Source organism: Prenolepis imparis, unplaced genomic scaffold, assembly GCF_030444845.1.
Source record: "Prenolepis imparis isolate NDT839.2.m4 unplaced genomic scaffold, iyPreImpa1.0 SCAF_4, whole genome shotgun sequence".
In the NCBI taxonomy this organism is placed as follows: Eukaryota; Metazoa; Arthropoda; class Insecta; order Hymenoptera; family Formicidae; genus Prenolepis; species Prenolepis imparis.
Window position 1 is genome coordinate 19,002,465 of NW_028141162.1, and position 14,785 is coordinate 19,017,249.

The window sequence follows — 14,785 nt, forward strand, 5'->3', positions numbered from 1 at the left end:
TATTTTAGATGAATTTGGATCTAAACCCTCTTTATATTGTTGTAATAAAAACTCGACTTCCTTAGGTAAATCTGTATTTAATGTATTTAATGTATCTGATAATTGAATTTTTAATTGCCTAATCCATTCGCGGCCTAATAATGGTTCTCTATCTGTATTTGCAATGTACATATTTAACATTTTGACCATACTGCCATACCGTACTTGAACTTTAACAAATCCGACAACTGGAATTGTCGTTTTACAGAAAGTAACCAATTGTAGGTTCGATTTTTCGACGCGCACGCCAGGACAAAAAATTCCAACAAACGATTTACTTACAATGGTGACGGCCGCTCCGCTATCAATTTCGAAACGTGCTTCCTTATCACCTAAAATTACCGCTGTATAATATTTTTCACGAAACTTATTATGCTCCGTCTGCGTCGATAAAATCTCCCCCAATTCATTCGCCGCTACTTTGCTTTTTCTTTTGCATACTTTCTGTAAATGACCTTTTGTACCACAATTTCTACAAGCAACATTCCTGTCTAAAGTACAAACAGTCGCTAGATGTTTGCCACCGCACCTGAAACATGTAATGTTTACATCGGCACTGGAATGTGCCCACGAAACGTTACCGTTTCGCCTCTTATTTACGAACGCGTTTGACTTTCCTTGTGTCTTCTTCCTTGCTGTAGCTCGTTCGTTCTTCTTATTTGAAAATTTTTCTTTTTGATTTAACGAAATTACATTTGCTGGTCCAGCCTGAATTTGGTCCACGTCCTTCTCTGATAACTCCATGGATGTTGCCATTTCCACCGCCTTTTCAAAAGTAAGGTCCTTCGTTTCAAGCAACCGTGATTGAGCTCTTTTACTCAACAATCCAAAAGCTAACTGGTTTCTTAGAGCAGTCTGCAAATATTGTCCAAAATTGCAATTTATACTTAATTTATGTAACGCAGCAACGTATTGCTGCACCGTTTCGCTCTCTCCCTGCTTCCTCTGGTGAAACCGATAATTTTCTGCAATTTCGAGGGGTGCGGGTGCGTAGTACTCCGCTAACTTTGCCGTTAGAACAGCGTAGGTTTGTGTATACGGGTCCACCGGAGCCACTTTATCGCAAATTAAGTCAAAAGAAAGAGAGCCGATAAAATGTAATAAATACGCAACTTTTTGCGCCTCCGGAACTTTAAAAACTGTAGCTGCCCCCTCGAAACGTCTTAACCACCGTCTCCAATTTGTCACGTTCGGATCAAAAGTTTCTATTGCAAAATTTCCGTGTACCACCGGAACCAACGAAGCCGATGTCTCTGTCATCATGCTGCGACAATTCTACTTGCTTCTCTTGAAACTTTTGCGTGCTAATGTACTCACGTGCTTCTCCCTTTTTTTTATGAGTGCAACCTTTCGTTCGACCGTACGCAGATGATCCCAGCAGAATTAGCGTTGTACTAGCCGTCAATCACAGGATCCCATCCTCGTCGCCATCTGTCGTGTATTCTAGTCTTCGTCGGGAGAAGTGAGGTAATTGTTGCAGGTATAAAAAAGATTACTCCGTTTTCTTTACATGATGAATAATCCTTTACTTGGCTAATAATGATACTTGAACAGTAGTTCCCGAAACGTGTGTATCGCTACGTGGTTGGAAATCGAGAGAGCTCTCCTTCTCCCGCTCTCCCTAGCTAAACCCCCGACTCGCTCGCTCGACGCTCCTCGCCGCTCGCGCCTGCGCTACCAACATTCGCGCTTGATACTTTATCACATATGTAACAATAACATTTATATTGTGCAACGTTCAGTTTGAATCAATTCGGATTTCTTCAAAGTTTTTCAAAGAGAAAGAGAAACAAACATTCACAAAATTCTCGACTGAGATGTCCGCAAAATGTTTTCTAAACATACTGCGTCAATTCTTCCGTTCTTTTGTAATTTTTATGCTTCAGCTTTTTGTTTTGTTCAACGAAAGGTAATACTTCTACTACTGAAATTATTTGTAAAATTGTGAAATATATATTTATTATTAGTTATATACATATATTTTGTAAGATTCAAAATTTTGTTTTATACGTATTTATTAATCAAAATTGCCTACATTAAATTATTATTAAATATTAAAAAACAAAATATTTTAAATAAGTATTGTAGGCGGTATCTGACGTAGCGGGATGTCCGTGGAATAAGTCACCAGTATATGTATTATGTTATTATTTTCGTGTCGGGTCATTGTCGTGTTTTCGTGTATGCTTATCTGTCCGTTTTTATTGTAATCGATTTTATTGTATACCTTTGACGAAACGTGCCATGCCGTGATTGACTTCATTTGAAAGGATAAGCGTTTTAACCAAATGTTTATAAACGGCGACCGCTCGGTCGAGCGCGTCTCTCTCTCTGAGAATTTAGAAGAGTAACAATAATAAAGAGTTTATATGATTTCTGAGAATTAGAAAAGAGTTAAGAGTTTGAATCGAATATATATATCTCTCCTATCGACATCCTATCGACTACAGTTATCAGAAGTGGGATTGTGAATCTGTATGTGTCGACCGCTCAGCTGTGAGAAGTGCAGTATGAATGAGCTATGGGGCAGTGGTTTCACGGTGGCCGAACTGAAGGAGGGTCTGCGTGCGAGGGGACTGCCGACTGGAGGAACGAAGGCTGAGCTGATTCAAAGGATGGGCGACGGCGGCTCGGGCGTGTGGATGGCCTTGAGTAGACAGCTGAAGTCGTCGCGCCCGGCCGGGACGTCGGCCTCTGACGACGCGCGAGGTGTTGGTGCGGTGGAGGTCGAGGAAGACCGGACCGCGGTGGTGCGAGAGCAGGGAGCTGCCTCGCCCGCATGGTTGGAGGATCGCGAACGGATCGCGGCGGCGCGCGAGGAACGAGGATGCGTTCCGCGTATGGAGGACCTGGAGCGCGCGGAGTTAAATCTTTTGCGGAGAGAAAAAGAGCTGTGGGAGAGAAAAAGATCGCTTTTGAGAAGAGAGAGAGAGCTGTCCCGCGACTCGTCGGATGCATCGACGGGAGTGTTCGGCGGTGGAGTCAGGGGCATTAAAGAATTGGTCCCGGAGTTTGACGCGAGTGACAACACATTCTGCGGTAAAGAAGTCAGCTCGAGCTTTTGAGAGACACGTATCAACTAGATGAGAACGCGACAAGGATTTTGATCGGCTCGCGTCTGCGGGGACACGCATTGACATGGTTCTATTCGAGAACCGAATATTTAACATTACGTATCGAGGAACTCTTAGAGGAGATGAGGCAAATGTTCGATTTGCGCCCAGGCAAATTGGTTCTCCGGAAGGAATTCGAGGCTCGTGTGTGGAGAGGGAACGAGCCGTTCTGCGAATACTGCCACGAGAAGGTGATCCTCGCGAATCGTGTCCCGGTGGCTGAGGACGAGCTCCTCGATTACATCATCGAGGGCATCACGGATGTGCGGCTGCGGAATCAGGCGCGCCTTATGAGATTCCGGTCGAAGGCGGAATTAATGCAGGCGTTCGAGAGCATCGTCGTTGAACGGGAGGACAGGAGGATGGGATCGACCGTAGGATCGGGATGGAGAGGAGGCAGCGCAGGGCTGGTTGCCGGCGAGGGGTCGCGCCGGATGGGGAATCAAGGAGCCGGGAAGGAAGCGGAAGTTGGCGGAACGACAGAGCGGATGCGTGCGAGATGCTATCGGTGCGGTGAGTCGGGGCACGTCGCGGCGCGGTGCGAGCGGCCGCCGACGGAGCGCGCGTGTTATATTTGCGGGGCGGCGGGGAACTTAGCGGCGGGGTGTCCTAAGCGCGGGTCCCCGACGGGCACGGGGCCGTCGGAGGGGTCGGCGGAGATTTTGACGGTTGCGTCGGGGGGCGTCGCGTTCCCGGAACCGTATATGCTAGACATAAGCATTTCGACAATAGACGGACGCGCGAATTACGATCGCAGGGACGGCGCGGTAATCGATTCAGGGTCACCAATCAGCCTAATTAAAAGCAGCAGTGTCCCGGCCGAATTATGTTTACCGGTCAAGGTAGTAGCGGTCGGGGAGACGAGTACCGTCAACAAAATTATGACGATCGAAAATATCGACGATTCGAGTAGCGTGCATGACGAGCGGCAGATCAATATTGACGAAGAAGATGCGAAAGAAATTTGTGAGACGTACGAGTCGTGCTGTCCCGGAGACTCACAGGCGGAAAACGGTGCGCCTGACCTTGTAGCGAGCGTTCCGTTGAGGTGCGAGCGGCCGATGTATTCGCGCCCGCGTGAGACGTCATTTACGGACAGGAAGGCTTTTATTCATCGATGAAATAAGAAATATTTTTCAATTTTTGAATTAGGGGATGGATCCCCCCATGACAAGATGTACGCGGCGACAATGGAGTGCACGTCGTTCGTGACGCCGTCCAGACAACGCGAATATTGGCGGATGCCCTTCGGGCTGACAAACGCGCCGCGCGTATTTCGGCGTTTTATTTGTATGATGCGCGCGTCATTGGTCCAAGACAATAAATTATTACTTTATATGTGAAATTATTATTATGGTCAGTTTCTCGGACATGCACTCGTCTGAGATGCAACAAATAAGTGTTTTGATGTACTTCGCGTCATTGATGACTATGTTAGGCCGGGACGGCCTAATGTCAGAATGGTCGAACTGTAGGCGGTATCTGACGTAGCGGGATGTCCGTGGAATAAGTCACCAGTATATGTATTATGTTATTATTTTCGTGTCGGGTCATTGTCGTGTTTTCGTGTATGCTTATCTGTCCGTTGCCTCGATTTTATTGTATACCTTTGACGAAACGTGCCATGCCGTGATTGGCTTCATTTGAAAGGATAAGCGTTTTAACCGAGTGTTTATAAACGGCGACCGCTCGGTCGAGCGCGTCTCTCTCTCTCTGAGAATTTACAAGAGTAACAATAATAAAGAGTTTATACGATTTCTGAGAATTAGAAAAGAGTTAAGAGTTTGAATCGAATATATATATCTCTCCTATCGACATCCTATCGACTACAGTATAGATTTAAAAAAAAGAAAAAATTTAAAATAGTAATTAAACTTTGAGAATAGTTCATATATATGTGTTGACAAAGGAAATATTTTAAAATATCTGTAATTCGTGGCATATATATGCTATATTTAAAGTATATAAAATAATAAAATTTCACAATATGTAAAAATATTTTGATAAATAGCACTATATACAAAATATAAAAAAAATGACAAAGGTACAAGTTATGACTTTCAGTATACAGACCGAAAACTTATTAAGGTTGATTCAGACTATACGGCACGGACCGTCACGTTCCGGCAACGGCACGTATCGACACCGACACGACAAATTTTTGCATATATTCAGACTGCTTCGGCAATCGTCCGTCATCCGTCCGTCAGTTTTACAGCAGTCACAGCGATGATGAATTGGCTCTTATAGTCTTACTTTTAGATGAAAATAAATCCGATGTAAAAAAAAGTAAAGAAAGAAAAAAACGAAAATGGGTACATCCCATATTAAAACAAAGAAAATTTGAAGGAGAGCATTGGACTTTGATTATTAACCTTGATTATATATTATATTATATATATGTATATAATATATATATATATATATATATATATATATATATATTATATTATATTATATTCGCCGAAATGCAACCCGGCCGCAGGCCTGATCTAATTCATACTGGCAGACCCAGCACCGACACGTACCGATACGGACCGGCACGGACCGTCAAAATATTCTTTGCGATAATGTCGGTCAATGCCGGTACGTTCCGTTAACGGAACGTGCAGGTCGATGTCGGTTAGTGTGGACAGTCTCATTTAAAACGCATGTTTTAATGTTTTGTCGTGTCGGTGTCGATACGTGCCGTTGCCGGAACGTGACGGTCCGTGCCGTATAGTCTGAATCAACCTTAAATCTTCAAATATACAGAAAAAAGAAACCTTTTCTTATTTTAGTCTTTTATTTGTCGATGATGCACAGGATGAGAAATGACAATGGAACGTGTTCATTCATGTTGAGAATTGAAAGTTTGACATGCTGTTAATATATGGACAAGAAAATGCCTAGAGGCTGTATAGGTTTTATATCAGTTTTGGAACCCGCAACACACCAAGTCATAATTAAACTATAAATAGATATATGTTATATTTGTACAATAAATAAAATTAAAATCGAGCGGTTTAATATTTTTTAAAATTTGATATCAAAGGTTTTAAAAATATAATTCCAAAAGAAGCACACGCGTTTTATTAAAAATTGTATTTTTAACATTATTTTAAAGTTTTTTTTTTTTGCATAGAGATATAACGCAAAGAAAAAAATATTCATAGTTTTATCCATAATAGCAAAACCTTACGACAAACCTAACCATCCGTTTAAATAGTTTAAAAATATTTTGTATTAATTATTTGCAATTTATGATGAAGATATTAATTTGACTTATGAGCATTAGTTGCGTGTTGTATAATTTTGATGAAAATTTTCGCCTAAAGTTTAATTTTCACAATATTACAATTTTCTTATATTTTCTCTATAAGTCAGCCAACAAATTGCTTTGCTCTGCGTGGTCAATTCGCTATGGTTAACGGTATTTTCATTCTCACACTACCCCAAACTCTTAGTATAATACAACTTTTATCTCCGACGTACCTGCGGCCAGATCTGGGACGTGCAACAGGTAAAAAAAAAAGTAGTGGTGAAACTATGGTTGCATTCCAGGCATTCTTTTGTCTAGGTTTTTCCTTTGTCTACCTTTGAAGATTGAGAGTTTTTCAATCTGAATATTGCAGGTCATAAATAACTTTGTCATTTATTACATCTCAAAATTTCAAAAATCTTCGCAGTATTTTAAAATTACAAACATTTGAGAAAATTCAAGAAAATTTATGAAATAAAATTAATATTTGCAAAGTCTAATGCTATATATAATATTTCCTTAAGAGTGCAATTCGTGACTTATAGTGACGAAAACAATTAATCGGCGTCACAAATTAAATATTAATAAATAAACAAGATAGAAGAATGCAAAAATATTTTATTTTAACGTGATAATTTATCAAGATACATTAGGTATCTTCCAAACTATTTCGATCTTTCACGATATGCTTACTACTACACTATTATTGTTAAAATATATATAAAATTATTTGTTTATAAAAAATATATTTAAGCTATCTTTTGCTAATATTAATAAATGCAATCATATATTATTTGTGAGTATTAAAAAAATCTCTTTTTCCTGTTTAATATATAAATAAATTAATATAATATATGTAAACCATAAAACATTATCAATAGTTAAGTCGTTGAAAATGATATCGTAAATACTTGATTGCATCTAGAGATAATTATATTCGCTGTATAAATGCGATATTAAAGAACGTTTATTTTATATTAATATATATGATATTAATGATATTAATGATATTAATTATATGATATACATATATGATATTAATATACATGTCTTAATAGAAAATATTTTCTCATATTACACAGTTATAGCTCTAGCGACTCTTTTATTCTTCTAGCAGAGAGTTTCACGCCCTCCATTGCTTCTTTCGAAACCTAAACATGACAAAAATAAAATGAAATAATGTGGATGTACTGTGTGATGATTTACTCACATAAAGAGAGACACACAAAAACAATTTTACATTTATTAAATTTAAAAATCCATGCGGCAGATCCGGCAATATATCCAGCGTAACTTTGTTGCCGAGAGATCGAAGCTTTCTCGCAAACATGACGCAATCATTGAGACAAGGATCAAACTGTGTTGTCTAAAAACAAATTTATTATATGTATGAGATGTTCCGAAATATTCAATCTCAATAGCGAACAGAACGCATCACATTTTGCATCGTCAAAATCACGTACCATTATCTTCATAGGCGGAAAATGGACTAACATATTGTTTGATGCAAGATAAACATTCATGAGCGGATCCTTCGGTATTGTAAATATAAATTCCTCCGAAGGAGTTTTCGCATTCTTTGTATCAAGCTGCCTAACATTTCTATTGTTTCTTCGATTGAGGAACCATCCAAACAGAGAATTGTTACTTTGTCCTAAAATATTATCATTTCTGTTGACACTGCATTTTTTTCCTTATAGGCGAAATAGACAAAACTAAAGCGAAGCTGAATATTCTGTATATATTTAAAAATTTGTAATATATTCTCGGGACTGAACTTGCACTTTTGGATCTTTATAGTAATTATTGCATTAGGAAATCTTCTTAAAAGCGAAGTAGATATAAACAAATCTTATATATATATATATATATATATATTTATTTATTTATTTATTTATTTATTATAGGGATATGTATGTAATTGATTTGTATATATATACCATCGACTTCTCTTAAATTGACAGAATTTAATGTCGAATCAGATGGAAGAGATACTAATTTTCTCGCGTTGTCATTGTTATTCATTTCCGCAGAAAACTCTGTATCCAATTTGGTCCATTCTTCATTTTCATGTTTCCTGCGGAATAAATTGTATTTATGTGAATTGTACAACGTTTTCACAATAAAAAATATATATATGCGATACATCAGAGAGTATAGAAACGATTGATCTTCGTTATATTTTTTTAATAAAACATTTTTCATCATACTTCGATTTTCATCATATAAAAAAATACTTTGATTGAAAAAAGATTATAATAATAATTTTAACTGAAGTTTTACCTTGTAAGTTTTTCATTATCAGGCCCCACGTAAGTCTTTAAGATTCGTATTATAATTCCGAGCAATAAGAACGGATCGGTGAGGAAGAGCACATAGGATAGCGACGGAATAAAGTCGATGATCACCGGTGAATAAGCCATAAAAACACCATCCGGTTTCCTTATATTTAACTGCAGGCATTTTAAGGTGACTTCCAATTGTAAGATACCACCTGCGGAATCACCTGTCAAAAAATAAATCATTAAAATTCCCAAGTATTTACCGTATCGAATAATCAAATCTGCTATTATATACATTATATAGGCATATCGAAGATTGTTTGAGAGAATGTCGCCTTAGCGCATGACTGGTGGCGCGCTGGGTTTCGGCGCTGGCGTGAGCGAATGAAGCGCCTCTCTCGCTCTCTCGACTCTCTTCCGCTCTGGCTACAGCCGCGAACGCATGGGCAAATATATTGTAATACGACCATTGGAAAAATACTGTAAAGAGCCTTGCCTTCCATATTAAAGGTTACATTCCAATAAAAAGCGAGTCAACGTTATTCAAAACATTGGTCCTTCGAGCCGGATACTCGCAGAAAGTGGCAAGGCCGAGGGCAACATAACCACAAAAAGACGTATAGAACGAAGCATTGTCGCAGCATCGCGACACAGACAAGCAACATCGGGGTAAGTCTCCAACTTTCTTGCATTATTTCCCTGTCCCATACAACATAAAGCATATCATTTACAATGTCAGTGCGAAAAATGAAGGCTCTTAAAGCTAGACGAACAATGATAAAAGCACAGTGTACACGCACGCGAAACGCGATCGACGCGATAGATCTGCAGTCGATAGATATCACATACGTAAAACAGCGAAAGGAAAAATTCGTTGAATATTGGAATCAATTTAATGAAATTCAAGTACAAATTGATGAATTACTAGCTACTGCTGTAGATTTAGATGACGTAGAACAATTTAAGACCGAGCAAGAGAGGGAATACATGAGTTTCGAAGAAAATTACTTCAGCATTGCCAGCAAAATCGAACGTTTATTATCATCCGCGCGTGAAACCGGAAATGTAAATCAGCCACTAGCTCAAGCGCCGCCTCTTGAAGGTTACGTTCGCGATATTAGTCAAGTTCATTTGCCAAAAATTGCTATACCAAAATTTAACGGCAATTACGAGATTGGTATCCATTTTATAATACATTTGACTCTATGATTCATGCAAATACAAGATTAACGAATATACAACGGTTTCATTATTTGATCTCATGTCTCGAAGGCGATGCCGCGCATGTCATTAAGTCTTTGGAAATCACTCCCGATAACTATCAAGAAGCATTAGAATTATTGAAACAGCGTTACGATGACAAATGCGTAATAGCTCAAGAACATATAAAGTCATTGTATGATTTGCCCACGGTGACGAAAGGCAATTATATAGCACTGCGAAAGTTAATCGACGACGTACTGAGACATTTACGCTCTTTAAAGAGTCTAGGTCGACCAATCGACCATTGGGACGACCTTATAGTTCACTTAATCATTACAAGATTGGATTCTAGCATTGTTAGTGAATGGGAAAACCACATCCCGACGGGTGAAATTCCAACGTTGAAGCAACTCACCGACTTTCTCGCACACAAATGTAAAGCAATGTCAGTCGTATCCAAAAAGGCATCTGGAGACTCATCCGCTTTAAACCCACGAAAGAACAATAAAATCACCAACGTTCACGTAGCTACTTCCAACATTTATTGTGCTTATTGCAAAGAAAAACATCATATATTTCAATGTTCTAGTTTTCTGAAACTGTCAAGTGCGGACAGAAATAAAGAAGTCAGAGCTAAGCGGTTATGCCTCAACTGTCTACGTTCAACTTCTCATCAAGCAAAGGATTGCAGATCATCAACATGTCAAGCCTGCAGCAAAAAGCATAACACTCTTCTACACATACAAGACAAGCATCAAAAGGATACGGAAGCTACGAGTCAATCTCAGCAATCGAATAACTCTAACGCAGCAATTTTGAATCATCATGTCACTCAAGATAAGTATTATCAAGTCATACTGTCAACTGCCGTCGTTGATGCTATCGATAAGCCTCACGCATGCAGAGTATTATTAGACTCAGGATCTCAATCCAATTTCATCACTGAGAAGCTAGCTCAGAAATTAAATCTGACGCAAAAACGAGTCAATATGTCCATAAGCGGCATAAACAAATCTCAGACGCACTCTTGCCATGCAATTAAAGTACGCATAAAATCAATTAACACAGCATTCTCACAAGAAATCGAATGTCATGTACTGAATGCTATTACTGAAAACCTGCCTCGAACTCACCTCAACATTAACAATTTACAGATTCCAAGCAACATAAGACTAGCTGATCCTCACTTTCACGTATCAAATGAAATAGACATGCTTATAGGGGCTGAAGTATTTTGGCAACTAATATGTGTGGGACAAATACAAAAGCATAAAAATCAACCCACTTTTCAGAAGACACAGTTAGGATGGATCGTTGGCGGAAAACTTCCCGGGAAGATATTTACAAAATCTGGACTATGCAGTGTATCAATCAATCATCAGATTAATCAAAACTTAGCCAAATTCTGGGAAATGGATCAGATCATCACTGAAGCTCCATTTAATCCTGAAGAAAAGGCTTGCATGAGCCACTTTATGAAGACTACGGAGAGAAGTGAGGACGGTCGATTCATCGTACAGATGCCATTCAAGGAAACGAAGGTGCAACAGCTTGGCGAATCTCGCAGTGTGGCCTTAAGCCGATTCTTGTCCATGGAACGTCGATTACAAAAGCACTCACTACTAAGACAACAATACGTACAGTTTATGACTGAGTATTCAGATTTAGGCCACATGATACGCATTACTGAGGAGCAAGCAAGTAAGCAAACACTACGTTACTACATACCATATCACGCAGTATTAAAGAGTAACAGCCTGACGACGAAGCTGCGTGTAGTGTTTGACGCCTCCTGCAAGACTAGTACTGGAATCTCATTAAATGACTGCCTCATGGTAGGACCAACTTTACAGCAAGATCTCTTTTCAATCCTACTACGATTCCGCACCTTCCAATATGGAATTACAGCGGATATTGCACGAATGTATAGGCAGGTGCAAGTAGACAAGTCGCAAACTGCCTTTTAAACTATATTTTGACGAAACGACCCAAGTGAAGAAATATCTGAATTTGAACTACAAACTGTAACCTATGGCACAGCATGTGCATCCTTTCTGGCAATAAGGGCAATGTTGAAACTGGCCTAACTCATCAAGCTACCCTATAGGATCAGCCATAATCATCAACGATTTCTATGTCGACGATTTATTATCAGGAGCTAACACCGAGCACGAAATAAAGAAGATTCGTGATGAAACTATAAGTGTATTAGAAAAGGGAGGATTTCAACTCAGGAAATGGGCATCCAACTTTCCGGAAGTATTAAAGGACATAACATGCACAGATTCTCATGAGCCGGTTCACTTCATTAACAGCAGCCAAGAAATATGCACATTAGGCATGCAATGGAATATAATCAATGATGAATTTCAATATGACATCAATATAGCCAACACTCGAAAGGTAACTAAAAGAAGTATGTTGTCAGCGTTGTCTAAAATATTTGATCCGTTGGGATTGCTGGAACCTATAACCCTCACTGCAAAGGTGTTAATACAAAGAGTCTGGCAATTGAATTTGGCATGGGACGAAACTGTTGCTATGGACATACACACCGCCTGGACAAACTATGAATCACAGTTAAATACGATTCACAGTTTCAGATTCCCGAGATATGTGGCATGCAAGGACGCCTCGGAGATTCAAATACATGGTTTTTCGGATGCAAGCGAGAAAGCATATGGAGCCTGCGTGTATTTTAAAATTACTACTCCCCAAGGACAAAATTCAATACGGCTATTGTGCTCAAAATCTCGAGTTGCGCCTTTAAAGACAGTTAGTCTGCCAAGGTTAGAATTGTGCGGAGCTTTACTACTAGCACAACTAATGGACAAGGTATTGAAGGCACTACGCCTCAAGCCAGAAAGAGTATACCATTGGACGGACTCCACCATAGTTCTGCACTGGATAAAGGCAACCGACAAAAAATGGAATACTTTTGTCTCCAACAGGATAGGTGAAATTCACAAACTGTCACAAACAAACAGCTGGTACCATGTAGCAACAGAATCAAATCCCGCAGATTATGTATCTAGAGGAGCTCTTCCTCTATCTTTAGTCAAATCAGACCTTTGGTGGTCGGGACCGACGTGGCTACATAAGGAGCGTCAAGACTGGAATACTAACATTCCATGGCTGTCATCAGAAGATTTACCAGAACAAAAACGAGCTGTCAATGCCATGATCACTATTGAAGAAGAGGATGCACAAAATTTATTTGAGCGATTCTCCTCACTAAACAAGCTAATTAGAATCAATGCACTCTGTTTGAGGTTTATCCACAATGTAAGAAGCAGAGCAGAGAACAGGATCACAGGGCGCATAACTACGCAGGAATTGGTGAAGTCGACCTTGCGCCTGGTGAAGATCATTCAAGAAGCAGCATTTAAAGAAGATATACAAGCTCTTAAGTCAAAGGGATACGTTCCAAGAAGAAGCAGCTTATTAAACTTATCGCCATTCATCGACAAACAGAACATTATAAGGGTAGGCGGGCGTCTTCAAAACGCAGCAGTAGGAATTGACGCAAAACACCCTATTTTATTACCAGCTCATCATCCATTCACACAATTAGTTACAGCGTACGAACATCAAAGATACTTGCATGCAGGAGCACAAGCTACTCTGGCGGCTATTCGTGCCAAATATTGGCCCCTTGCAGCACGTAGTAGCGTCAAAAAATATATTAAAAAATGTATAATTTGTTTCAAGGCAGCTCCACGTGCGTCCGAAGCAGTCATGAGTGAATTGCCTTCTCCTAGAGTGACACCATCCAAACCATTTGCGTCCAGCGGTGTGGATTATGGTGGGCCACTGTATGTAAAGTCGGGTCAGCTTCGTAATGCCAAAATAGTAAAGGCATATATAGCGATTTTTGTATGTCTAGCCACGAAAGCAGTACATATAGAGTTAGTGAGTAGCCTTTCTACTGAAGCATTTCTAAATGCTCTTAATCGCTTTATCGCTCGTCGGGGCAAGATGTCGCACATATACTCAGACAACGGGACAAATTTTCAAGGAGCAGCTAACAGATTGAAAGAGTTCTATCAAATGTTGCATGGTAAACATCATCAGGAGTAGGTGGACATCGCATTAAGCAAGGACCATATAGAATGGCATTTTATACCGCCCCATGCTCTTCATTTTGGGGGCATTTGGGAGGCGGCCGTAAAGTCGGCTAAAAATCACTTGAGGCGCGTCGTTGGTGATGCGGTATTAACATTTGAAGAGATGTACACTGTGCTCACTCAAATTGAAGCTGTTATGAACTCGCGCCCTTTAACACCTCTTTCAGCTGATCCCAATGATCTTTCCTATCTAACACCTGGGCACTTCCTAGTTGGAGACGCTCTTACCTCTATTCCGCAACAGGATATTACGCACTTATCAACTAATAGACTTTCACGATGGCAGCATATTAATCAAATATACCAGCACTTTTGGAAGCGCTGGAGTCGTGAATACTTGCAGCAACTGCAACAGCGAAACAAATGGCAACTTTCCAAAGGACTGCAGCCCAATATTGGTGATATGGTCATGATTCAGGAGGGAGACTCATTGCCACTAAAGTGGTTGGTCGGACGAATAGAAGATATTCACCCCGGAAATGACGGAGTAACACGAGTAGTGTCCATTCGAACCGTTAAAGGAACATATAAAAGACCAATCACGAAAACCTGTATATTACCACTTCGAAAGGATTGAGTTTATTCTTTTTCTTTTTTTCTTCTTTGACATTTTCATTTTTTGTTTCTGTTCTCGATGCAACAAAAATGGCAAATTTGAGATTAATATATTCTTTCTGCGTGCCCCCTTTCTTTTTCTTTGTTTTCAGATAATTTAGTTTTACATCCATCAAGGATCCAATCGCTTCCTGGACACACAAGTCCTTAATTTTTTAAAGGGTT

General features: G+C 39.6%; 1 protein-coding gene and 1 pseudogene across 1 annotated transcript; one reads left to right on the forward strand and one right to left on the reverse strand.

Moving 5' to 3' along the window:
- Positions 1-7,385: 7,385 nt before the first annotated feature.
- On the reverse strand, positions 7,386-9,278 carry LOC145935236 (hormone-sensitive lipase-like; annotated as a pseudogene).
- Positions 9,279-9,422: 144 nt separating this feature from the next.
- LOC145935237 (uncharacterized) lies at positions 9,423-13,958 on the forward strand. The gene is made up of 3 exons (XM_083036384.1): positions 9,423-9,852; positions 9,948-11,681; positions 12,034-13,958. The coding sequence occupies exons 1-3, from the start codon at positions 9,423-9,425 to the stop codon at positions 13,956-13,958; spliced, it is 4,089 nt and encodes a 1,362-aa protein (XP_082892510.1).
- The last annotated feature ends 827 nt before the right edge of the window (positions 13,959-14,785 follow it).